The sequence below is a fragment of the Sorex fumeus genome, unplaced genomic scaffold (assembly GCF_029834395.1).
Source record: "Sorex fumeus unplaced genomic scaffold, SorFum_2.1 ptg000022l, whole genome shotgun sequence".
NCBI classification, from domain to species: domain Eukaryota; kingdom Metazoa; phylum Chordata; class Mammalia; order Eulipotyphla; family Soricidae; genus Sorex; species Sorex fumeus.
The window spans coordinates 2,993,104-3,017,603 of NW_026606079.1; the positions used below are offsets into that span (position 1 = coordinate 2,993,104).

General features: G+C 68.0%; 2 protein-coding genes across 4 annotated transcripts; both read left to right on the forward strand.

The window, feature by feature from the left end:
- Positions 1-486: 486 nt before the first annotated feature.
- On the forward strand, positions 487-10,714 carry INF2 (inverted formin 2). Of its 3 annotated transcripts, none has more exons than XM_056113737.1 (22): positions 487-886; positions 3,300-3,415; positions 3,491-3,650; positions 3,763-3,796; positions 4,018-4,159; positions 4,238-4,379; positions 4,456-5,031; positions 5,133-5,278; positions 5,358-5,419; positions 5,761-5,863; positions 5,943-6,028; positions 6,158-6,258; positions 6,581-6,651; positions 6,734-6,841; positions 7,130-7,200; positions 7,583-7,703; positions 7,782-7,946; positions 8,025-8,127; positions 8,204-8,362; positions 8,805-9,167; positions 9,367-9,423; positions 10,299-10,714. In XM_056113737.1, the coding sequence occupies exons 1-21, from the start codon at positions 496-498 to the stop codon at positions 9,420-9,422; spliced, it is 3,276 nt and encodes a 1,091-aa protein (XP_055969712.1). In that variant the 5' UTR covers positions 487-495; the 3' UTR covers position 9,423; positions 10,299-10,714. The 3 variants fall into 3 exon arrangements, with proteins under 3 accessions (XP_055969712.1, XP_055969710.1, XP_055969711.1); XM_056113735.1 differs by having other exon boundaries at positions 8,679-9,167; positions 9,370-9,423; positions 10,299-10,713; XM_056113736.1 differs by lacking the exon at positions 9,367-9,423 and having other exon boundaries at positions 8,679-9,167; positions 10,299-10,710.
- A 1,386-nt stretch (positions 10,715-12,100) lies between these two features.
- ADSS1 (adenylosuccinate synthase 1) lies at positions 12,101-20,774 on the forward strand. The gene is made up of 13 exons (XM_056113740.1): positions 12,101-12,337; positions 14,660-14,762; positions 15,547-15,609; positions 15,697-15,747; positions 15,826-15,892; positions 16,660-16,767; positions 16,852-16,933; positions 17,366-17,492; positions 17,619-17,773; positions 19,241-19,365; positions 19,965-20,062; positions 20,340-20,489; positions 20,561-20,774. The coding sequence occupies exons 1-13, from the start codon at positions 12,149-12,151 to the stop codon at positions 20,611-20,613; spliced, it is 1,371 nt and encodes a 456-aa protein (XP_055969715.1). The 5' UTR covers positions 12,101-12,148; the 3' UTR covers positions 20,614-20,774.
- Positions 20,775-24,500: the final 3,726 nt, after the last annotated feature.

Genomic DNA, 24,500 nt, shown 5'->3' on the forward strand with positions numbered 1-24,500 from the left:
AGTGGGGTGTCAGGGATATGGGGGACAGTTGGTGGTCGAGCCAGGAGCGGGTGGGAAGGTGCCAAGGCCCCATGCATATGGGTGACGGGTGCAGACCCAGCTCAGGACCCCCACACCCCTTGCCTACGGGAGCCTTCAGGGATGCTGAGGAGGAAACTGAGGCTCAGAGCAAGGAGGGCTGGCGGGGGAGCCGGGGGCTGGGGCTGCTTCCCGTGTGGGCTCCATGGGAAGAGGGTCCGGGGACCAGAACCAGCGGGGCAGCCCCCACTATCCTGTCACGTGACCTCTGTGCGGGAGGTCACGGCTGTTGCTGCAGGACAGACAAGCTGCCCACAGCGCACACAGGGCCGCCGAGTGCCCTTCCTGGCAACCCGCAGGAAGGCGCCAGAGTCGCCCTTTTCCTCCTCCCCTGCTGGGTGGTCTTCGCTGGGCTGGGGGTCGGGACCCCTCCAGGGCGCCCGCCGAGCCCACCGCCTGTGCCCGCAGCTCAGCAGGATGTCGGTGAAGGAGGGCGCCCAGCGCAAGTGGGCGGCGCTGAAGGAGAAGCTCAGCCCGCAGGACTCGGACCCCACCGAGGCCAACCTGGAGAGCGCCGACCCCGAGCTGTGCATCCGGCTGCTGCAGGTGCCGTCGGTGGTCAACTACTCGGGGCTGCGCAAGCGCCTGGAGAGCAGTGATGGCGCCTGGATGGTGCAGTTCCTGGAGCAGAGCGGCCTGGACCTGCTGCTCGAGGCCCTGGCGCGCCTCTCGGGCCGCGGGGTGGCGCGCATCGCCGACGCCCTGCTGCAGCTCACGTGCATCAGCTGCGTGCGCGCCGTCATGAACTCGCAGCCCGGCATCCGCTACATCCTCAGCAACCAGGCCTACGTGCGCCAGCTCTCCCAGGGTGAGGACGGGCGGACGGGCGGACGGACACGTGCGCCAGCTCTCCCGGGATGAGGGCGGATGGACGGACGGACAGACACATGTGCTAGCTCTCCCGGGGTGAGGGCAGATGACAGACAGACAGACACATGTGCCAGCTCTCCCAGGATGAGGACAGATGGACAGACGGACAGACACTTGCACTAGCTCTCCCGGGGTGAGGACGGATGGACAGACAACGTGCGCCAGCACTCCTGGGGTGAGGGTGGACAGACGGACAGTCAGACACGTGCACCAACTCTCCTGGGATGATGACGGACGGACAGATACAATCGCCAGCACTCCTGGGGTGAGGGCGGACGGACGGACACGTGCGTCAGCTCTCCTAGGATGAGGACAGATGGACGGATGGACAGACACGTGCACTAGCTCTCCCGGGGTGAGGGAAGACGGACGGACGGGCAGACACATGTGCCTGCTCTCCCGGGGTGAGGATGGATGGATGGACGGACAGACAGACATGTGCACCAGCACTCCCGGGATGAGGGCGGATGACGGACAGACAGACACATGTGCCAGCTCTCCCAGGATGAGGACAGATGGACAGACGGACAGACACTTGCACTAGCTCTCCCGGGGTGAGGACGGATGGACAGACAACGTGCGCCAGCACTCCTGGGGTGAGGGTGGACAGACGGACAGTCAGACACGTGCACCAACTCTCCTGGGATGAGGACGGACGGACAGATACAATCGCCAGCCCTCCTGGGGTGAGGGCGGACGGACGGACGGACACGTGCGTCAGCTCTCCCAGGATGAGGACAGATGGACGGATGGACAGACACGTGCACTAGCTCTCCCGGGGTGAGGGAAGACGGACGGGCAGACACATGTGCCTGCTCTCCCGGGGTGAGGATGGATGGATGGACGGACAGACAGACATGTGCACCAGCACTCCCGGGATGAGGGTGGACGACGGACAGACAGACACACGTGCCAGCTCTCCTGGGATGAAGGCAGATGGATGGACAGACACGTGTGCCAGCTCTCCAGGGGTGAGGACAGACGGATGGATGGACAGATCCGATCACCAGCACTCCCAGGGTGAGGGCGGACGATGGACAGACAGACACGTGCGCCAGCTCTCCCAGGATGAGGACAGATGGACGGACAGACATGTGCCAGCTCTCCCGGGGTGAGGACGGACGGACGGACAGATAGACATGTGCACCAGCTCTCCTGGGGTGAGGACGGACGGACAGACAGACGTGCGCCAGCTCTCCCAGGGTGAGGGCGGACGGACAAATGGACAGACGCATGCGCCAGCTCTCCTGGGGTGAGGACGGACGGACAGTTGGATGGACAGACACGTGCATCAAGCCTCACAGGGTGAGAACAGATGGACAGTCAGACGAACACATGCACCAACTCTGACAGGGCGAGTTTGTGGGTAACCGTGGCTACCTATGCCCAAGCCCCTTCTGCTGGTGGAAGGTGGGGTCCAGGCGTGGAGCCCCCGGATGGTGCTGACCCCGGCTGGCCACCAGCTGCTCTGGGCACTGTGCTGGGACCTCCTTCACCCCACTGCCCCTGCCCTTCCCTGGGTCCAGCTGCAGCCCGTGGGCGCAGCAGAGTGGGCTGAGTGGGCAGGGCACAGGTTTCACGTGCTTGACGCCCTGGTCTGATGCCGCCACTCACTCGTCCCCGAGCACCAAGGCAGGAGTAGCCCCTGAGCATCACCAGGTGTGGCCCCAGAACAAGAGAGTCAGGAAAAGCAACGCCCACCCTGTTACACCCAGCCCCTCCACCACCCGGGCTACAGCGCACACCTGGCCCTCACCCGCTCTTGCGTAGTACTCCCCCGACCCTGCCCGGTCCCCTGTTCCAGAAACCCAGGGGTCCCGCCCTGAGCGCCCCTGTCCTGACCTCCACCTCCTGCCTTTGCACTTGCAAACGTTCCGGCCAACTGTCATCCCCTCCAGGAAGCCTCCTCAGACTGCAGTCAGTCCCCAGTCTCTGGGCCGCCCCCTTGGTGGTCACTGTGTGCTCCCACCCCATCAGGAGCTGGTCCTTAGCAGCCAGCAGGCCTGACCACCACCTGCAACTCCGGGATCTGCCGCTGACGGGCAGGTCACCCTTGGGGCCGGGCGCGAGCGCCACCTCCTCCACTCCACGCCCCTCTGGAGTCTCTTGTGACTTGCGCTCAGCAGAGCCTGCTCCAGGGCGGCCGGAAGTTCCCCAGCTGGGATGAGGACACTGTCAGGAGAGGCCCTGGCCACCGGGTCAGCTGTGGGGGCGGGGGAGGCCGAGACGCGCGGGCGGCGCAGAGCGCCCCCTGGCGGCCGCCTCCCACTGAATGAGCGGCTAGGTCGGCTGGACGACCAGGGGGCTGCGAGGACCACCGCGCCCCCGAGACACTGGCCTGCGCTCTGCAGCTCTGGACACGTCCAACGTGATGGTCAAGAAGCAAGTGTTCGAGCTCCTGGCCGCCCTGTGCATCTACTCTCCGGAGGGTCACGCCCTGGCCCTGGACGCCCTGGACCACTACAAGGTGCGGGCGGCCGCGCAGAGGGTGGCCGCGGGGGGCTGGCGGGCGGGGCGCACGCTGACCCCCACGACCCCGCAGACGGTGTGCAGCCAACAGTACCGCTTCAGCGTCATCATGAACGAGCTGGCCGACACGGACAACGTGCCCTACGTGGTCACCCTGCTCAGCGTCATCAACGCCATCATCCTGGGCCCCGAGGACCTCCGCACCCGCACGCAACTGCGGGGCGAGTTTGTGGGTAACCACCGGCTGACCTGGGCGTGGGAACGGGGGGTGGGGAGGGTGGGCGCGTGCCCCCAGCTGCCCTGGGCGGCACGGAGAGGCCCCCCTGACCCCACCCCCACCCCCAGGTCTGCAGCTGCTGGACCTCCTGAGCCGGCTGCGGTGAGTTCTCGGGGAGGGACCCGCCCACCGGGGTCCAGTGGCGCAGGGGCGGGCAGCCTGGACCTCCCCGGCCCAGGGGGTCCAGGCAGAGCATGTCCGGGGAGGGGGACCAGCTTGGGGAGCAAGTTGGGGGGGGACGGCTGGCTGGCAAACTCAGCAGGGTGCCAGCTCCGCGGGCAGTGGGCGCGGGGGGCGCAGCGGCTCAGCGGGGACCCCCGCAGGAACCTGGAGGACGCCGACCTGCTCATCCAGCTGGAGGCCTTCGAGGAGGCCAAGACGGAGGACGAGGAGGAGCTGCTGCGCGTGAGCGGGGGCGTGGACATGAGCAGCCACCAGGCCGTGTTCGCCAGCCTCTTCCACAAGGTGGGCGCCGGCCGCGTGCCCGCGCGGGGGGCGGGGGGGGTCCCGGCGAGGCCCCCTGACGCGCCCGCCCGCCCGCAGGTGAGCTGCTCGCCCGTGTCGGCGCAGCTGCTGGCGCTGCTGCAGGGCCTCCTGCACCTGGAGCCCGGCCTGCGCTCCGGCCAGCTGCTGTGGGAGGCGCTCGAGGGCCTGGTGAGCCGGGCCGTGCTCCTGGCCAGCGACGGTGAGCAGGGCGCAGGGGGCAGGGGGCAGCCTCGGCCCGCCCGGGAACTGACCTGACGCCCGCCCGCGCTCTGCAGCCCAGGAGTGCTCCCTGGAGGAGGTGGTCGAGCGGCTCCTCCCGGCCAAGATGCGGCCTCCCCCCGGCTCCCTGGACAGGGCGCACAAGAGCGTCCAGGCCGACATGGGCCAGAGTCGGAGGGGCAGCAGCCGGAGGCCCAGTGATGCCCCCGAGGCCGAGGCGGAAGGACTGCGGCCTCCGGAGCCCCCGAGCCTCGGCGGCCTGGAGTCGGCCCCGCCCCCGCCCGCGCCCCCCCTCCCCGCGCCCCCGCCGCCGCCCCCGCCGCCGCCCCCGCTGCCCGGCCTGGGGGCCGCCTTCCCCCCAGGCCTCCCGCCGCCGCCGCCGCCGCCCCCGCTCCCCGGGGTGCAGGGCCCACCCCCGCCCCCCCCACCCCCACTGCCTGGTCTGGCCGGGGGCCCGCCGCCGCCCCCGCCTCTGCCCGGCGTCGCGGGGGTCGGCGTGGAGGAGGTGGTCGTGGCACAGGTGGACCACAGCCTGGGCTCGGCCAGGGTCCCCAGCCACCGGCGCGTGCAGCCGCCCACGCTGCGCATGAAGAAACTCAACTGGCAGAAGCTGCCGTCCCACGTGGCCCACGGTGAGGACCCCCAGCTTGCGCGGGGCTGGCCTCTGACGGGGGCAGGGAGCGGCCCCCTCCCCCCTCCGCACGCGTCCCCGCAGCGCCTCCTCTCCCTTCAGAGAGCAGCTCCATGTGGGCAGCGCTGACCAGCGCGGACGCCGCGGGGCCCGAGCCCGACCTGTCCAGCCTCGAGCGCCTCTTCTCCTTCCCGGCCGCCAAGCCCAAGGAGCCCACTGCAGTGGCCGCCCGCAGGGAGCCCAAGGAGGTGGGACGCGTGGGAAAGTGGGGCCGTGGGGGGCGTGGCGCCCACTCGCAAGGCCCAGCACAGCCCGGTGTTCTTCCAGATCACCTTTCTGGACTCCAAGAAGAGCCTGAACCTCAACATCTTCCTGAAGCAGTTTAAGTGGTGAGCAGCGGGGACGGGCTGTCCTTGGCCAGACTGAGCTCTGCGCCTGAGCTCAGGGCGGGGGTCCCCGGGCGGGAAGGGACACTCCGGAGGTGGTTGGGGCTCTCCCGGGACCAGACAGGTGGTGACCAAGCTGCCCAGGTGCCGGGGGCCCGGCGGTGATGTGCTTTTCTGTCCCAGCAAGACTGACGCAGGGGTCACTGCTTTGTGCCCCCCGCTCTGACCCTGCAGCCTTGGGCGGGATGGGCAGAGGGGGGGCCTGGAGAGGCCGGGCTGGCCGCAGGTGTCCAGGGGACCAGCTGAGAGGTGACTGTCCCTCTGCCACCCCACCTGTGGTGCAGCTCCAACGAGGAAATCGTGGACATGATCCGGGCCGGGGACACCACCAAGTTCGACGTGGAGAATCTCAAGCAGCTTCTCAAGCTCCTGCCGGAGAAGCACGAGGTGGGCCGTGGGGGAGGGGTGAGCCCCGGTACGCCAGAGAGGGGCAGCGTGGGAAACTGAGCCCCTTGCGCTCCCGCAGATTGAGAACCTGCGCACCTTCACGGAGGAGAAGAGCCGACTGGCCAGCGCCGACCAGTTCTACCTGCTGCTGCTGGGCATTCCCGGGTAGGCCGGTGTCTCCCTCCGGGCGGTGCGGGCTCATGGTTCGAGGGTGGGGGCTGTGGGCGCCCCCCCCCACCCCACAGTGCTTGTCTCGGGCTGTGCCCCGCCTTCCTGACCCCGCATCCCCCACAGCTACGCGCTGCGGGTCCAGTGTCTGCTGCTGTGTGAGGGCACGGCCGTGCTGCTCGCCATGGTGCGGCCCAAGGCCCAGCTGGTACTCGCCGCCTGCCACGGTGAGTACTTCACACGCACATCCACGTGTGTGCACACACGTGTATTCTGTGCTCGCCGGCGGTGAGGCATCCGGGGCCAGGCATCCCCCTGGACAGGACAGCTCCCTTCTGGGACAGGGCCCTGCAGTGGCCCTTCGCAGCGTCCCAAAAGTTTCCTTAGAGTGGGGAGGGGCACCCTGGGGTGCCAGGTCCTACAGGTGACCCGGGGAGGTGTGCTGTTTGGGGGGGGCTGCAGCCCCCTCCCTGCCTGAGCCTGGGAAGGAGCACGCAGGGATCCAGGGCCCCTACGGGCACCCTTCAGCCTCGCCTGCTGCACCCCCAGGTCTGCTCAGCAGCCAGCAGCTGCCCGTCTTCTGCCAGCTGATCCTGAAAATTGGGAACTTCCTGAACTACGTGAGCCAGCTGCCCCTCCTCGGCTGCCCTCCCTCCCCGCCCTCCCAGTCCTCCCCCCGGCGCTCACGCCCTCCCCCTCCAGGGCAGCCACACGGGGAACGCCGACGGCTTCAAGATGAACACCCTGCTCAAGCTCACAGAGACCAAGTCCCAGCAGAGCCGCGTGACATTATTGCACCACGTGCTGGAGGTGGGCTGGAGTGGACGCTGGGAGGGCCAGTGGACGTCTGCAGGGATGGGGGGGGCAGGCACACCAGAGGGTCGGGGACACGTGGGGGCCATGTGAGATGGTGGTCAGGGATCAGGGGCCTTCCCTGGGACCTCCTGAGACCCGCTCAAGCCCTGCCCCAAGCCCTCCCCAGCCCTGTTCTCCCATCATCTCCCCACACCCACACTCCTCAAGGGTTCGGACTTTGCTGCTTAGGGCCAGGGGGCTGTAGGGGGGGTGGGCCAGCGCTCATGCTGTGGTGTGTGGCAGGAAGTGGAGAAGAGTCATCCGGATCTCCTGCAACTGCCGCAGGAACTGGAGCAGCCCTCCCAGGCAGCAGGGTAGGGGGCCCCCCGCCCAGGGGCCACCGGGAGCCCCGCCCACGGACAGCTGGGGAGGCCCCGCCCACGGGTAGCCAGGAGCCCCGCCCACAGGCAGTAGAGGAGGCCCCGCCCATGGGCAGCCAGGAGCCCCGCCCACGGGCAGCCAAGAGCCCCACCCACAGGCAGTAGAGGAGGCCCCGCCCATGGGCAGCCAGGAGCCCCGCCCATGGGCAGTAGGGGAGGCTCCGCCCATGGGCAGTCAGGAGTCCCGCCCACGGGCAGTAGAGGAGGCCCCGCCCGCGGGCAGCTGGGACGTCCCCTCATCCCCAGGGAGTGCCAGCCGGGACCGCCACCCAGCGAGGCCTGCCTTCACCTGCCACCCGGTGGCCCCAATTCCTAGGATCAACCTGGATGTCCTCCACACCGAGGTGACCTCCACCCTGCAGAAGCTGGAGGAGATGGCCAGGAGGGTGTGCGCGGCCGAGCCCGAGGTGCAGCAGCAGTACGGCCAGCGCCTGCAGGCAAGCAGGGACCCGGAGGGTGAGCGGGCAGGGGCGGAGGCCCACCTGAGGCCCGGCCTGACCTGGCGCGTGTCGCAGGCCTGCATCGAGGCCTCGCGGGAGGTAGAGGAGCTGTTCCAGGCCATCGAGCAGCAGAAGCTGGCCCTGGCCGCCTACCTGTGCGAGGACCCGCAGCAGCTGTCCCTGGAAGCCACTTTCAGCACCATGAAGGCGTTCCGGGACCTCTTCATCAGCGCCCTGAAGGTGGGCAGGATCTCACGCACGCCCGGTGCCCGGGTGTCCCAGGGGCCGCCCGCTCACCTGCTTCCCATGGGACCCTAGGAGAACAAGGACCGGAAGGAGCAGGCGGCCAAGGCGGAGCGGAGGAAGCGACAGCTGGCGGAAGAGGAGGCGCGGCGGCCGCCGGGCGAGCAGGGGAAGCCTGGTGAGGCCTGCAGGGGTCTGACCCAGGGGTGCAGGGGGGGCAGGTGGGGGCATCTCCTTGAGGCCATGGCCCACAGGCAGGAGGGCCGCGCAGCAGGAGGAAGTCTGCGTCATCGACGCGCTGCTGGCCGACATCCGGAAGGGCTTCCAGCTGCGCAAGACCAGCCGTGGGCGCGGAGACCCAGAGGGTAGCAGCAAGGCAGCCTCGGCCGAGCCCCCAAGAGCCAGGGATCCTGGTAAGACCCTGGCTCCCTCCTGGCCTGCTCCCTTCCCGCCCCCTCCTCCAGGAAGTCTCCTGGAAGTTCGGGAGGGCCCTGGGCTGACCCTGGACCAGGGATGGTCTCCAGCCTCGTCCTCTAGGTTGGGGCCACCCACACGCCTTGGCCCACACACACACAGCATGCGGGCATGCACTGTGTGCCCTGAGACTGCGAGGACCCTGGGAGTGGGCACTGTTCCAGCACGATGGCCATCGTGCTTGGGGGGACAGACCCCAGGAGAGCTGGGATCCGGTGGCTCCACCGGGCCACCCACTGGCGACTTCCTCCACAGCAGCCCCTGACGACTCTGCGGGGGCCCTCAGGACAGACCCCAGCAGCACCCCCACCTCGGAGCCTGGTCCACAGGCGGCGGCGGCCAGGGAGGCCCAGGGCAGGGACCCTGTGGACACCCGCGCAGGAGCCCCGGGAGAGGAGAGCCGCCCCTGTACCCCGCAGAGACGCTCGTCCTGGTACATGGACGCCCGTGAATTTCCTCTGCCTGAAGACCTCCAGGACCCCCCGCCCTGTGCTGGGACCGGGACGGAGCCCAGCACGCAGCCGGGCGCCTGCCAGGCTGAGGCGGACAGCACAGTCCCTGGCGAGGGGAACCTGGATGAGGACACAGGCCCTGACTCCGCACTCGACACGTCGCTGGACAGGTCTTTGTCTGAGGACGCCGTGACCGACTCCTCGGGGTCCGGCACCCTCCCTCGGGCTCGGGCCCGGGCCTCGAAGGGCACAGGCCGACGAAGGAAGAAGCGGCCCCCGAGAGGCCAGGAAGGTGAGTGTGGGGCCCCGTGGAGCTACCTCCCCCGCACCCGTGCTGACTCCCAGGTCTCCCCCCGGGAGGGGGGCGGTCCCTCTGCACTGGGAGGAAGCTCCGGGGGACACCACTGTGTCTGGGTACCCCCAAGCCCCACAGCCGGGACGTGCCCCCCTGAGCCCAGGGGCCTGGTGCTGAGCGCGTCTCTCTTTGGAAGCAGAGGCGGCCCCCGACCCTGCCGGTAGGGCAGGCAGGCTGTGCGCGGTGCAGTGAGGTAGGTCTGGGGCGAGCTAACGGGGCGTGGCGCGCTGACCACTAACCACGACGCTCGGCTCTGACCTGCCCGCGGCGCCACACTAACTGCCCGCCCCGACCCCTGTGGTGGGCTGCCCTCGCTTTGCTGGGTCCCTCCTCCAGGGTGCAGCCTGGAGCAGATGGGCTCGGGGTGGACCCCCAGGCACACACACCCCCCCCCCGGCCTGTCAGCTCCTGGGCCAGCCCCTGCCTGCGGCGCAGAGGGCAGGACGGTTGGGGTCAGCAGCCGGGAGCCTCGCCGCCCTCTGTCCAGCCCCCACACTTTGGGGAACAGCCTGTGGGAGCTGCGGGGTCTGATGGCCGAAGACGCTAGCCGTGCTGCTGGCCCCTGTCCCGGGGGTCACCGCAGACCTCACAACACTTGCTGGCACCCCTCGCGTCTGCAGAGATGTGGGGAATGAGGTTTTCCTGGGCCCCTGGGGCAGTGCCGGTCCCTCGCTGGCCCCCGTCCCCGACCCAGGCTCCCAGTTGGTGACGTGGAGTGTGGTGGGCGCGGGTCGCCCCACCTCTGTGGGCGTGGCCGTCCTCTCCTTCCCGGTCTCGTCTCGGGCCTGGGGGTGCCGCCGGTCCCCCAGCCCTGACACAGCCTGTGTCCCAGGCGTGGCCACCCTGCTGTCCTCCAACCCAGGGCTGCCTGAGTGCCCCGCCTGGGGACCGCTGCTGGGGACGGAGCAGCAGAAGGCATAGGCAGGCGGGTGCTGGGACCTGGTGACCCCGTTCAGGAGTCCATGGCAGGGACACTTGCTGGGGTCATTCCGGCGGCCTCAGGGGCTGGACGGAGCGTGTGGGGTCAGGGCTGGTGAGCTAACTCTGAGCTTTCCCTCCCTCCCCCAGGCCCCAGGCCCCAGGCCAAAGCCAAGTGAGGCCTCGCCGAAGCCCGACTCCTCTGTGCCTTACCCAGCCAGCGCGGCCCCTGGAGCCTTTGGGGGGGCCGCCAGGACCCTGGATGTGGCTGGGCCGCCCACCCGCACCTCCCAGCCTGCTTTCCCGTGCCCGCCCTGCATGCGCCCGTCACCCGCACAGGAGCAGCCCACCCCAGGAACGCGCCCCTCCGGCTCTCACTGCCCTTCCAGGGCCTCTGCTCAGCTGGCCTGGGGCAGAGTGGCTCGCTCGGAAGGGCCAGTGCGGAGGCGCGTCTGCCGGGAGCCTGCCGGGTGGGCGCGGGGCCAGGGCGGGCCAGCACCGCTGCTGAAGACGGGGCACCCCGGATGCCCACCCTTTGCCCACACACGGCCTGCCTGCCCCCCACTCCAGCAGAGGCCACTGCCTGTCCTGCTTGTCCCTAGGGGCCCAGGCCGCAGGACGTTGCAAATAAAGAACACGCTGGTCGCATGCATCCCCGCCCACAGCAAGGGTCTGACCCTGCCCGGGTGACTGGCGGGGGGACTGGGAGGTCGGCAGGAGGCGGGTATAGGGTTGGTGAGTGGTACCCGGGAGGGAGCAGCCCACGTGTCTTGCACTCTCACATTCAGGGATTCAGCTCAGAGGTACACAAGCTTGTGACCTGCTTCTAGAACATTCCACCCTCCGCCAGGGTCCCAGGCCGGCTCAGTGCCCTCTGCCCCATGCGCGGCCAGGCTGTGAGGATGCGAGGTGTGACGCTGTCCAGACCCACCAGTGCTTGCGTGCGCCCATGTCCCCTGCCAGCAGCGGGGCAGCCTGTGGGGGCTCGTAGCCGGGCTGTCTGCTCTGTGGGTGCTGCAGCCCTGCCAAGCCAGGCAGCAAAGCAGCGTCCCTGAGTCACGTGGCTCTGTGGCCGCCCTCCAGGCCACGGGGGATCTAAATCGAGCAGGCGGGTGACTGGCAGTGCCCAGCTGCAGGCTGCCCGGGGCTGTTTATAGATGAGCACACTGCCGCCCCCACCAGGGACTCTGGACAAGCCCCACCGAAGCCCTGTGCCACCCTGAGCCCACCTCACTGTCCCCCGGAGAGTTGCCTCCCCGTCTCACGGGCCCCGAGGCCATGCGTGGCTCTTTGCTGTCTCACCACACACCCCTCCCTCGCCCACTGGACCTTGCTCCAGGGCCTTGTTCCTGGCATCCCTCACCCCCCCCCCCCGTCACTCCAGAGTCCCCAGTCCCCGAATGCCCCCGAAGACCCCAGGCCAGGACCCCGCCCTGGGCGGCTGGCAGCGGGGAGGCATCTCAGGCTGCCGAGCCCACTCGAGCCTGGTGCCCTTCCCAGGAGCACTTGCACCCACCTCAGCTGCTGTCCCCAGAGAAAGGGACCGCGCAGGGGACAAGTGGCCCAAGCCGGGGGTGGGGCGCCCCTGAGGCCAGGGCTTCGCCGTCCCAGTGGCCCCTGTCCTCCACGCCCTTCTTGGGAACCCCAGCAGCCCGGGACACTCTGGTCTTCGGCGGGCTTGGGGTGCCTGGAGACCCTGACGGGAGGCCCCTGGGCCCCGCCAGCCGGCCACCCCCGGGGCCTGGCGCAAAGCAACCGGCGCCCAGCGTGACGGCAGGGGGACGCGCTGTCCTTTCTGCGACGGCGACGCCCGGCGAGCGCGGGCAGGTGTCTCCCCTCGAGGGGACCCGGGGATGCCGCGCGCTCCGCCGCCCCCACCCCTGCCTGGCCCGGCCCGGCGCGCGCGGCGGGCGGGTCCCGCGTCACGGCCCCGCCCCGGCCCGCCCCGGGTGGCGCCTTTTAGCGGCGGGCGCGCGGCCCCGGGCGCGGACGGCGGCGGCATGTCGGGCACCCGCGCCCCCAACGAGCGCGCCCCCGGCGCGGGCGGCGTCAAGCGCGGACGGCTGCAGCAGGACGCGGCCGGCGGCTCCCGGGTGACCGTGGTGCTGGGCGCGCAGTGGGGGGACGAGGGCAAGGGCAAGGTGGTGGACCTGCTGGCCACCGACGCGGACATCATCAGCCGCTGCCAGGTGCGGGCCGGCCCTCGCGCGCACCGCCCCGCGGCCAGGCCAGGGCTATAAATACAGCCGCTGAGTTGGGGACACTTGATCCCCGGGGTGGGGCCTCGCGGACACCCTGCCGTGCCCTCACCCCGCGGGGACGAGGCGCAGGCGGGGCTGCCCCGGGGAGGGGGCCCGTGGACCCCAGGGCGGGCCGCTGCCGTCGGGGGCGCCTGGGGGCGGGCCGCTGCGCCGACCGGGGCGCGCCCGGAGCCCCCCTGCCCTACCCGCCGGCTGCCCGCCCCGTCCCTGCCGGCCCCCGGGACGGGACGGAAGCGGCCTCGCGCGGGGGCCCGCCGTGACCTGTCCGGCCGTGCCGCCCTGCCCGCAGCAGACGGTGCTGGACGCGCACCCCGACGCCTCTTGCAGCCCCTCCACCGCCCCCAGGGGGGAGTGCGCCCCGCTCGGCCCCCAGGCGGCAGTGAGGGACGGGGGCCTCTTTTTCTAGTGCGTGGACGAAGCCCACCGCTGGGCACCCCGACGCCGACGGCGTGACGCCCCCCGGGGCTGCAGGAACACGCGCGCAACCGCGCCTGCCCCCTCCGGGCCGGAGCGACCCCCGCCCGCACGGCCTCCGCCGCCCCTGCCAAGCGCACTATCCGCACCTGCCACGCGTCACCGGCGGGCAGGGTCTCCCCCACCCCGGAGTTCCGTGGGGGCTGCCGGGCTGGTCTCCTACAGCCCCCAGAGCCTGCGGTGCCAGGGAGGGCGAGTGGGGGGGTGGGCGGGCGGTAAGGGAAGGAGTTAGTGAATGCGCCAGCATGTGCACACTGAGTGAAGGCGTGCTGGGGCGTGAGAGTGGCAGGCGCGTGCGGGCTGGGGTCCACCCGGACACGCGCGGGGACCCCTGCCCCGGCCACCATGGGGGCTGGATCTGCCTAGAGCAGCAACCTGCGGACCCGCCCCGGGCAGAGCCAGAGGGGGGGACCACGCCCTCCCGGGGCCCCATGGCCCCTGGGCTACAGGGTGGTGGCAGGACTCTCGGGTCGCTGCTGTTCCCTCGGGGCTCTGCAGGTGGCAGGGGGCAGGAGCCGTGCTCTGGGCACACCTGCACGTGTGTCCCAGCCCAGGCAGGGCGCGGAGGGAGGGGTCCTGCCTCTGGCCCCTGCGCCTGGCCCGTGGCCTCCGTTCCTAGGAGCCCGTGTTTACCCCAAACACGCCAGGCCACGGGCGGAGCAGGCAGAGCTGGCCCCGGGCCCCACCTGGCAGGAGCAGGGCTGAGGGCAAGGCCGGGCCAGCGGCCTGTGGGCACTCAGGTCTTCTGAAGCCCCTCATGCAGATCCTCCTGCAGACCCCTGGGCCCCGGCTGGGCCCCCCAGCCTGAGCAGAGACCCTGCTCCAGCCTGTGACCATGCCCACCCAGGGAAGGGCGTGGGCAGCTGTGGGCCCAGTGGTGCCAAGTAAGTCCCAGAGTCTGTCAGTCCCAGAGCTGCTCCCCCACACCACGAGCGGCTGAGATGTCAGGGCACTCGGGGCAGTGGGGGAATTGTGGGGTGGGGAGCTTTGGGGGTCAGGGGAGTGCCGAACTGGGAGGGCGGGCAGTGCAGGGCTGAGGGTGTGTGGGCAGTGCAGGACTGGGGGGTGTGGGCAGTGCAGGGGCTGAAAGGGTGCAGGGGCCGGACAGTGCAGGGCTGAGGAGGTGCGGGGGCCAGGCAGGGCAGGGCTGAGGGGGTGCAGGGGCTGGGCGGGGCAAGACTTAGAGGGTGCAGGGGCTGGGCAATGCAGGGCTGAGGGGTGCAGAAGCCAGGCAGTGCAGGGCTGTGGTGGGGGGGGCGGGCAGTGCAGGGCTGAGGGGTGTGGGGCTGGGCAGGGCAGGGCTGAGGGGTGCAGGGGCCAGGCAGTGTAGGGCTGAGGGGTGCGGGGGCTGGGGAGGGCAGGGCTGAGGGGTGCAGGGGCCGGGCAGTGCAGGGGCTGAGGGGCTATGGGGGCCAGGCAGGGCAGGGCTGAGGGGGTGCAGAGGCCGGGCAGTGTAAGGCTGGGGGGGTGTGTGGGGGCCGGGCAGTACAGGGTTGAGGGGTGCAGGGGCCAGGCAGTGCAAGGCTGGGGGGTGGGCAGTGCAGGGCTGAGGGGTGTGGGGGGCCGGGCAGTGCAGGGGCTGGGCGGGGGGCGCTGAGGGGAGGAGCAGGCAGTCAGGGACTGAGTGGCAGGGGAGGTACCGTGGGGACTGGGGTGGGGTCGGGCCCTCCTGGAAGTGGGGAGGGGCAGCCCAGGCCTGCGGGGTCCGGAGACCCTCGGGGGTGCGGGGGGCTGTGTCCCGGGGAGGCGCGGGCCCTCAGGACCCTCTGCCCACAGGGCGGCAACAACGCGGGTCACACGGTGGTGGTGGACGGCAAAGAGTATGACTTCCACCTGCTGCCCAGCGGGATCATCAACGCCAAGGCCGTGTCCTTCATCGGTGAGCGCCGCCCTGCGCTCTCGCTCTCTCTCTCTCTCCCTCTCTCTCGGTCCCTCTCCCTCTCTCCCCGGTCTGTCCTCTCTCCCCATTTCCCTCTTTCCTCTTCTCTCCATCCTCCCCTGTGTATCTCCCCATCTTTTTCCTCCTGATGTCACCCTCTCTCTCTCCATCTCCGTCCGTCTCTCTCCTCCTCCCTCTGTCCTTCCTCTCTGAGAGAGGGCCTGGGCCTCGGTTGTCAGTTCTGCACACAACCACGTCCGGGCTGCCGGGGCCGGGCCTCTCGCGGGAGGGCGCTGTGCCCCTCCTGGGCAGCGGTCCCCAGGGAGCAGGGGACAGGACATGCCAGAGCCGGCGCAGCAGCTGCCCCCAGCCCGGCCACGTGGCCGCAGCAGGACGCCGTGGCATTTTGGTGACCTTTAGTGCTCGGGTTAGCTGGCTCCTCCCCCCCGGACGTGTCCATCCGCCTCCCAGCACCACTGACCCGGGTCCAGGGCGGCCTGAGGAATGGGGGCGGCGGTGCCCCGGCTGCCTTCCTTTTCTGCGGGGGGCTGTGGCCAGCTCTGAGGGTTGCCCGGGGAAAGTGCCCCGCCCGCTGCCCGGTTTCGCTGGGCCCTGGCATCGCCGGTAAAGGCACAGGTATGACGTGTGCCACGACGTCCTGCCCCTGCCCCGGCCCCTGCTGGCACCAGAGGGCCGCCTGTGTCTGGTTGTTTCAGCGGGCGGAGGGCTCCCCCGGGTATCCAAGTGCTCGGCCCTCAGTGCTCAGGCCTGCCCCTGCTCACAGGGAATGGCGTGGTGGTGCACCTGCCGGGCTTGTTCGAAGAGGCCGAGAAGAACGAGAAGAAAGGTGGGCCCCGGGACCCAGCGGGTGGTGGCGGCACGAGGGGTAGGGTGGGGTCCCGAGGGCGCTGGTGAGTGGGCATGTGCCCCGCAGGTCTGAAGGACTGGGAGAAGAGGCTCATCATCTCGGACCGCGCCCACCTCGGTGAGTCCCGCCAGTTGCCGGGCCAGGGGCTTCGAGGCTGGTGCCCGGCTGGCCGCTGACCCCGTGTCCCTGCTGCAGTGTTTGACTTTCACCAGGCAGTGGACGGCCTGCAGGAGGCGCAGCGCCAGGCCCAGGAGGGCAAGAAGTGAGCAGGCGGGACCCCCAGCCCCTCCGAAGCAGACCTGGCGCCCGAGGGGCGGACATGGGGTCCCAAAGCCCAGAGGACGCCCCCTCCCCAGGGTCATGCATGCCCCAGCCCTAGATCCTGGGGCTCCCGCATCCGTCCCCAAGATGCCAGAATCTGTGTGAAATGGAGTGAAGTGACACACACGTGTCATGCTGTATGTGCCGTGCATTCTAACATGCAGCATACCCAGTACCCATGTGTACCCACACATGACACCTAGTATTCACACATGACACACATATTGACACATAATACCCAGTACCCACACTGGGTGCCCACGTGTGACTCCCGGTACTCATGTATCCACATGGACACTCAATACCCACAGATGACACACGTATACTCACACGTGACACATGATACCCTGTAGGCACATGTGGCCACGCATGACACTCAACACTCCCATGTGGTCACACCTGGCACCCACTATGCACGTGCATGTTCACACGTGACCCCCGGTACATAGTGCTTGCTTGGCACACAGTACTCATGCATGTGCATGACACAGTACGCTCAAGTGTTCACACAGACGAGGTACTCACACGTGACACTGGAGTACTCCCACATGCGCACAGTGACCAGACGTGCTCAGTCCCGGTGCACACGCGTGCCCGCCCATGTGCGCGCCCAGACGCTTGCACGTGCGCACAGAGCGCGCGCTCGGTTCTGGTTCTGCCGGAAGCGGATGCAGCATGCGCAGCCCGTGCCCACGCCCCTTCTTTCAGCATCGGCACCACCAAGAGGGGCATCGGGCCCGCCTACTCGTCCAAGGCCGCGCGCACGGGCCTGCGCGTCTGCGACCTGCTGTCCGACTTTGAGGACTTCTCCACCAGGTGGCCGCGCGGCAGGGAAGGGGGGGTGTGGAGGCGGGGGGAGGGGCGGGGCGGGGGACCCCCCGGCTCACAGTCCCGCCACAGGTTCAAGAGCTTGGCCCGCCAGCACCAGTCCATGTTCCCCACGCTGGAGATTGACGTGGAAGCGCAGCTCAAAAAGCTCAAGGCAAGTGGGGCGCTCACGGCGGGGCCGCCCCTCAGGCTGCCCTCCCGGGCACTGGGGCCTCTGCGGGGGGGGACTGCGTGCGCAGTGTCCAGTGCACAGTGCAGGACTGGACGTCAGGGTGCCTGGACGCTGAAGCACGAGGGCGGCCCAGGGGCGAGCACAGCTGACGGCCAGCTGCAGCCCTTCCAGAAGGTTCTCAGGCCTGGTCACTGAGTTCAGGGGCACTGCCCTGAAGGTAGGACGGCTGTGGCCAGGTGTGCCCACAGCCGCCCCGGGCCCAGAGCCGGCCGGCCAAGCCCCTGGCACACATTGCCAGCTCCCCAGACCAGGCCTGGGTCTCGGGGCTTCCGGTCGCGGACCCCGCAGGTCAGGACGCCCAGTGCGGGCAGCGGAGGCCGTGAGTCGCTCAGACCCGGCTCTGCCCACGCGCAGGGCTTCGCCGAGCGGATCCGCCCCATGGTCCGGGACGGCGTCTACTTCATGTACGAGGCGCTCCACGGCCCGCCCAAGAAAATCCTCGTGGAAGGCGCCAATGCCGCGCTTCTGGACATCGACTTCGGTGGGTCCCGGCCCGGTGGGCGCACTCCCGGGGCGCTGTGCCGCGGCCCGCCCGGGCTCACTTCCGGGGGGGAGGCTCTCACCGCGGGTCCACCCCATGACTTGCCGGGGTGCCCCTGTCCCGCAGGAACCTACCCCTTCGTGACCTCCTCCAACTGCACAGTGGGCGGCGTGTGCACGGGCCTGGGCATCCCCCCCCAGAACGTGGGCGAGGTCTACGGTGTGGTGAAGGCCTACACCACCCGCGTGGGCATCGGGGCCTTCCCCACCGAGCAGATCAATGTGAGCACTTCAGGCGGGAGTGTTGGGTCGAGGCTCGGGGGAAGAGGGGATAGGAGGGGAGGGGCGTCGGGAGAGGTGGGACATAGGGGGTGTGGCGCCGGAAGAGGCGGGTCATATGAGGGCGGAGCATCGGGGAGGCGGGGCATGGTACGGGAGGGCATGGAAGAGGTTGCACAGGAGGGGCGTGGCATGGGCGTGGCATGAGAAGGGGCGGGGCATCCGGAGAGGTGGGGCATGGGAGGGGCGTGGCACCCGAAGAGGCAGGACATACGAGGGCGGAGCATCGGGGAGGCGGGGCATGGGAAAGGAGGGCATAGGAGGGGCGGGGCGTGGGAGAGGATCACGGGAGGGGCGGGGCATGTGGGGGCGTGGGCGGAGCATGGGAGGGCGGGGCATCTGGAGAGGTGGGGCATAGGAGGGGCGTGGCACCCGAAGAGGCAGGACATACGAGGGCGGAGCATATGGGGAAGAGCATCGGGGAGGCGGGGCATGGAAAGGGTGGGCGGGACACACAGGGCGGAGCGTGAGGGGGGCGTGGCATGGGAAGGGAGGGCATAGGAGGTGCAGGGCGATCCTGGCCCAGACGCTGCCTGCTGCTACACTTGGCACAGCTGCGCCCAGTCGCTGCTTCCAACCTTCTGCCCCGCGGCGCCTGGTGCCCTCAGAGCTCGGCCCGTTCCGCTGTTCCGACGCCCTGGGCACACCACAGAGGATCCTTTCAGCCCACCCCGGGCCCTGGCGGCCTGAGCAGAGGGCAGTGTGAGCGCTTTATGGGGCCCAGGTGCACCTTCTGGAACATGCAGGGGCTTCAGGGACGAGTGCTGGGACAGGGCCCTGCTGCCCGCTGCTCTTACCTGAGCTGGAAAGGTGAGCCAGGCTCACGGTGTCCCCCCAGCGGCCCCGCAGCGTGGAGCCTATCCTCAGGAGCCCACACAAGTATAAGCCTCTAGGGACAAGTGGAAGTCAGGAGGCAGCAGTGGACTTGTGGGAGGTCCAGGGTCCTCTAAAGGAGAGGGTAGGGGGTGGGGAGAGAGAGGACATGGGGAGGAGGGGGAGGGAGGAGAGGGGAGCAGGAAGGGGTGGGGCAGGGAGTAGGAGAGGAAGGGGATGGGGAAGAGGGGAGCAGGAGGTGAAGGTGGAGGGGTGCAGGAGGAAGGAAATAGGAGGGGAGGGAGGAGGGGCAGGAGGGAAGGAGAAGGGAAAGGGGGAGGAGGGAGCAGGAGAGGGAGAGAAGGGGGAGGGGGGAGGGGGAGGGGAGAAGGGGTGGAAGCCAGGCACCCAGGGCAGGAGCATGGGTGTGGGCCCCATCCTCCCCTCACCCAGCCGGATTCGGACTCTCAGGTTGGCTCTGTGGCTCTCGGGCCATCTGGGGGCCCCAGTGGGCCATGTCCCTGACCACTCAGGTGTCAGGTCTCGAGGGGTCCGGGGTCAAGGCAGGGCTGGTGTGAAGCCTCTGCTCTCCGACAGGAAATCGGGGACCTGCTCCAGAACCGGGGGCACGAGTGGGGGGTGACCACAGGCAGGAAGAGACGCTGTGGCTGGCTGGACCTGGTCATTCTCAGATATGCTCACATGGTCAATGGCTTCACAGCGTGAGTCCCCAGGGCAGCCCAGGCAGGAGGCTGGGGGTGGGCACGGCGCCCTCTTCACCCCCCGGGGTACACGGGGGATGATGATGACTTGTCAGGAAATCCAGCTGCGGCTTAGGACCCTGGCCCGTCTGTGGGTCATATCCCTGATCACCCAGGTCTCACGGGGGTCTGAGGGGTGCTGAGTGCACTCGGGTGTAACCCAGCGTGGCCCCACCTTCCTTCCAAGTGGCGTCCCTTGGTGGACACCTAGGGATGTGTGGGGCAGCAGACACCGGGGGGCCGAGGGGATGCTGGAGAAGTTTCGGTGGGCAAGGTAAGTGTTGGCTGCTCAGAGCATGGGGTGTGTGGTAGAGCGGTTCATCCCCACAGGCCCAGGGCCACTGCTGACACGGCCATGGGGTCATTTTGGCCATCCCAGACCAGGGCAGCACTGGGTTCCCTGAGACCCTCATGCAGTCCAGGGGGTGGGGGCTGCAGGATGGGGGCACAGGAGGTAAGGACCCCACATCCACTCTGCCCACTTGGGCGCCGGGGGGGTGGGGGGGGCACAGAAGCCAAGAGCCCCGGGCCTGCAGCATGCCCGTTGCTGCTCTGGGCAGGCTGGCCTTGACAAAGCTGGACATCCTCGACGCCCTGGACGAACTGAAAGTGGGTGTCTCGTACAAGCTGAATGGGAAGAGGATCCCCCACTTTCCAGGTACGTCTGCCGGAGGCAGGAGTTCTGCTCGCGGGAGGCTGAGAGAGCACCAGGTGCTACTTGAAGGTGCCAAGGCCGTGTCCCTGGCTTGGTGCCTGCTGGGCGCACAGACCTTTTGAGGTCCTTCAGCATTCCCGGGCGGGTGCCCGCGGACATCGGACATCAAGGTCCCAGGGTCCTGGGTCTCAGCTGGAGACTGAGACGGCCCAGCACCGGGAAAACAAAGCAGCAGCCAGGTCGGGGAGGCGACCCCTGCACACCCCTTGTGTCTCCCCAGCTAACCAGGAGATCCTGCAGAAGGTGGAGGTCGAGTATGAGACGCTGCCGGGCTGGAAGGCCGACACCACGGGCGCACGCAAATGGGCCGACCTGCCCCCGCAGGCACAGAACTACATTCGCTTTGTGGAGAACCACGTCGGCGTAGCAGGTGCGCCCCAGGCTGGCCCAGCCCCGGCCTGACCGCGCCCTGCCGTGGCTGACCCACTCCTTGCCTTTCAGTCAAGTGGGTCGGCGTGGGCAAGTCCAGGGAGTCCATGATCCAGCTGTTCTAGCGGACCCGGATGCGGCGCCCACTCTGCGGACCGTCCACCTCCCGCCTTCCCACCCCGTGCATGCACTGGACATCCAAGGACCCCTCGTGCCCACGTGCATGCTGGTCAGTCCTGGGGCCCGGAGCTCGCATCTCTGTCCCTGCCGCGTGTCACCAATAAATACGCTGCTGGCCGTACACCCAAATTTTGTCTGACCTGTCCTTGTCGTATGGACTCGGGCTCTGGTGGGTGAGGGACTTTCTGGAGGGCACCTCTGCAGTGATGCGGGGCTGGCGGGCCTGGGCAGGGCACTTGGCTTACACAGGCCAACCGGGTTTGGTCCCGAGTCCACTAGGAGTGATCCCTGAGCACAGCCGGAGGTGCCCGGCAGCTCCTCCTTGATGTCCCAGGCCTCCATGAGCACCACACTGCCTCGTGGATGCATCACTGCCCTGGGCTGGCTGAAACTGCGGCTGTGCCCAGTGTCCCTGGGCGCCCTGAGGGTGAGGGCCTGAGGCTCACTGCAAGCAGCCGGCAGGGCTGGGCCTCTGCTGATTTGCTGCTAGCGGCCGAGTGTCTGATCACAGATCCCCATCTGCACCCCGGGGCCCAAGCAAACCTGCTTGGGGGTCTCTGCTGGGACCCTGCGCGTGCCATTCAGCTTACCGACTGGCTTTAGTTTTTTTGCTTTTGGGTCACACCTGGTGATGCTCAGGGGTTCCTCCTAGCTCTGCACTCAGGAACCACCCATGGCGGTGCTCCGGGGACCATATGGGATGCTGGGAATCAAAGCCGGCTTGGCCGCATGCAAGGCAAATGCCCTCCCCTCCGTGCTATCACTCCAGCCCCTGGCTGGCTTTAGTTTGTAGGTGGAAGACAAACCCGTGACAATCTCTTTCTCTGAGACCTTTCCCACATGCTCAGCTTTCCCGTGGGGCCCAGCCTTCCATCCCGGGATGCACCCGCCAGGGCAGGACAGCCTGCGATACAGCCCAGGTGGCGCTCGGCTCAGAAATCAGTCACACAAGAAACACACGGGCGGATGGGGGCAGGGCTGGGATGGCCAAGGGGGGCGTGAGGGGGCCTTGTGTACTGCATGGGCAGTCCTGGAACTGCAGGGGTGCTCCTCCTGCCCAGGGCGGGACACGGGGGTGCTCCTCAGGCCGGGGTGTACTTAGGGGTGCTCCGTGGGCCAGGGCTGGACTCGGGGGTGGTACTCAGGGGTGCTCCTCGGGCCAGGGTGGCACTTGGGAGTGCTGCTTGGGCCAGGCCGAGTGCAGCACAGCTTGGCTACCACAGTGTGAAAGCTGTGAGAAGCTGGCCCCTCTAATCCCCACCCACAGGCTGAGATGCTAGCTGCCCCAAACGCTGGTGCCAGGGGTCCAGGGTGGAGCACTTTCCATCGAGCCCTCCCTGCCGGACGGGTCCTGGAGAGCCTGGGGTGGGGGTGCTGGCCTTGGATCAACGTTCCATGCCGTAGAAGCTGGCTGGCCGGGGTCACCTGCCCCTCCCGCCGGAAGCTCTGCATGAGTGTGGGCCTGCCAGCCCGCAGGACTCCCTGCTCGCAGCTACGCTCATGGCCCTCCGCAATACCTGTCCTCCCAGGACAAGGATGGCGCCTCAACACCATCCCAAGGGCCAGGCACAGAGCCCGGAGCCTGCCATGGGATAATCATGTCCCCCACCCAGACTCCTCACGCCCAGCTGAGTCTGCGTGTTTCCATTAGGGCAGAGCACTGTGGCCAGGAAGCGTGGGAGGCTGAGCTCAGCCCTCGGCTCCTGAGCACTGCGGGGTGAATGAACTAGAGAGTCCCCTGAAAGGCCACAGGGAGGCCCAGTGCAGCATACACATGTCCTTCGGGAGAGTCAGGACACGGCACGCGGAGGACTTAACGCCAGAACCCTGGGGGCCACACTGCTCCCCGAAGTTGCTGGTCTGAGCTCACACCTGAGCCCTTTGCCCCAGCAGCCCCGGCCAGGGGCTGCTGACTCCTTGACTCCTGACTCCCCGATCAGCAGTCTCCCTCCAGCCTTCGTGGGGCCTTACGGTACTGCAAAGCAGCTTCCTTTCTGAACACAGAAATCTTTTTTCCTTAAGTGTTTGTAATTTAATTTTTGGGGGGAGGGGGCCACACCTGGCGATGCTCAGGTTTTTTTCCTGGATCGGTACTCAGGAATCACTCCTAGCAGGGCCAGGGGGACCATATGGGGTGCTGGGGATCAACCTGGGTTGTCACGTGCAAGGCAAGTGTTCTACCCGCTGTTCCGTCTCTCCAGCCCCTGGACACAGAGAAGTATTTCAAAACTTTCCTAGACTTGAAACATCACGAACAAAACTCAGGGCCAAAGTGACAGTACAGTAGGTCAGTAGGTAGGGCACTTGCCCTGCATGCGATTGACCCGAGTCCAGTTCCTGGCACCATGTCTGGTCTCCTGAGCACTGATAGGAGTGATCCCTGGGCTGGAATGGTGGACAGGTATTTGCCCAGCATGTGGCTGACCTGGGTTTGATCCCCAGCACCCCACACAGGCACCCAGTTAGCCAGGAGTGATCTCTAAGTGCAGAGCCAGGAATAAGTGCTGAGCACAGCCAGGTGTAGCCCCAAACTCAAAAATATCAAAAGGGACTAATCTCTGAGCACCACTGTGTACTCCTGCAAAACCCAAACCAACTGGGGCTGGAGTGATAGCAGAGCGGGTAGGGCATTTTCCTTGCATGTGGCTGACCCGGGTTCGAGTTCCAGCATCCCATATGGTCCCTCGCGCACCGCCAGGGGTAATTCCTGAGTGCATGAGCCAGGAATAATCTCTGTGCATCACCGGGTGTGACCCAAAAAGAAAAAAAAAAGAAAAAATAAAACAAAAGCAACAAAACCCCCAATCAGGGATTTTGTCTCTTTGTGATTAAGCAAACCAAGGGTGTGTTCACTCAGCTCACTGGACAGCCCGAATCTGCGTCCAGGCAAGGTTCTTACATTCCTCATCGCTCCTTAGCTCTCTCAGGAGCTAAAGCAGGCGAGCACAGCTTCAGTAGGGAAGCCAGATGTCAATCGGGTAGCAGGTGAGGGCTGGGGACGCTGCCTGCCCGGGTGTCCCGTGTGCCTGTGACCGTGTCAGCTTGCCCAGGTGCCCTGGGACTTGGCTGAGGGACTGTGAGCTGTCACCGAGGACCCCACCATGGTGCCCATTGTATTACAGAACCCAGCTTCTCCCTGAGCTGGTGGGAGGGATTTAATCCCATGCAGCAGCCTGAGAAATGGTGGGCTTGTCCCCCAAGACCACCCTGCCCTCCCCCAGGCCCGGAGTTAGGGTTTCCCTGGGGCTGGTGGAGGAAGCAAGTTAAAGCAGAAAAGGGTTTGGGTGGCAGTCCAGTCAAGTCATGCCTGGGCCGGCGGTGGCGGCGTGACAATCGGTCCTTCTGTGTGCTGAGGTGATCCAACGTTAGCAGAAGCACAGGGGGCTGCAGAGGGGCGGCCGGGGGGCAGGGCGAGGCCCCCAAGGCCAGGCGGCGGGGAAACAGCCCGCACGGCTGCTGTCGCCCACTGCCATCTTCGAGCAAACCTCATTCCCAGTGAACCGCTCGGAGCTACCCGACTGACACCCGGCCCCCGACTGCAGCTGTGCTCGCCTGCTTTCGCTGCCGAGAGCAGAGCGACGAGGAAGGGGCAAGAACCCGCCTGGACTCAGACTCGGGCTGTCCAGCGAGCAGAGACCCGCGCTCCCGGCAAACAAGCGTGCTTGAGACTTCTTGGGAGGTTCTCAAAGACCATCACGGAGCAAGTCTCTGCCTGGCGGACCTCTCGGGGGCCTGGCGGCGGCGCCCGCCTACTCACTCGAGCGGGGCTGCTGATGTGACATAACGTCGGAGTTGCACGAAACATCTGCCAGCATCACGGGCACAACCCACG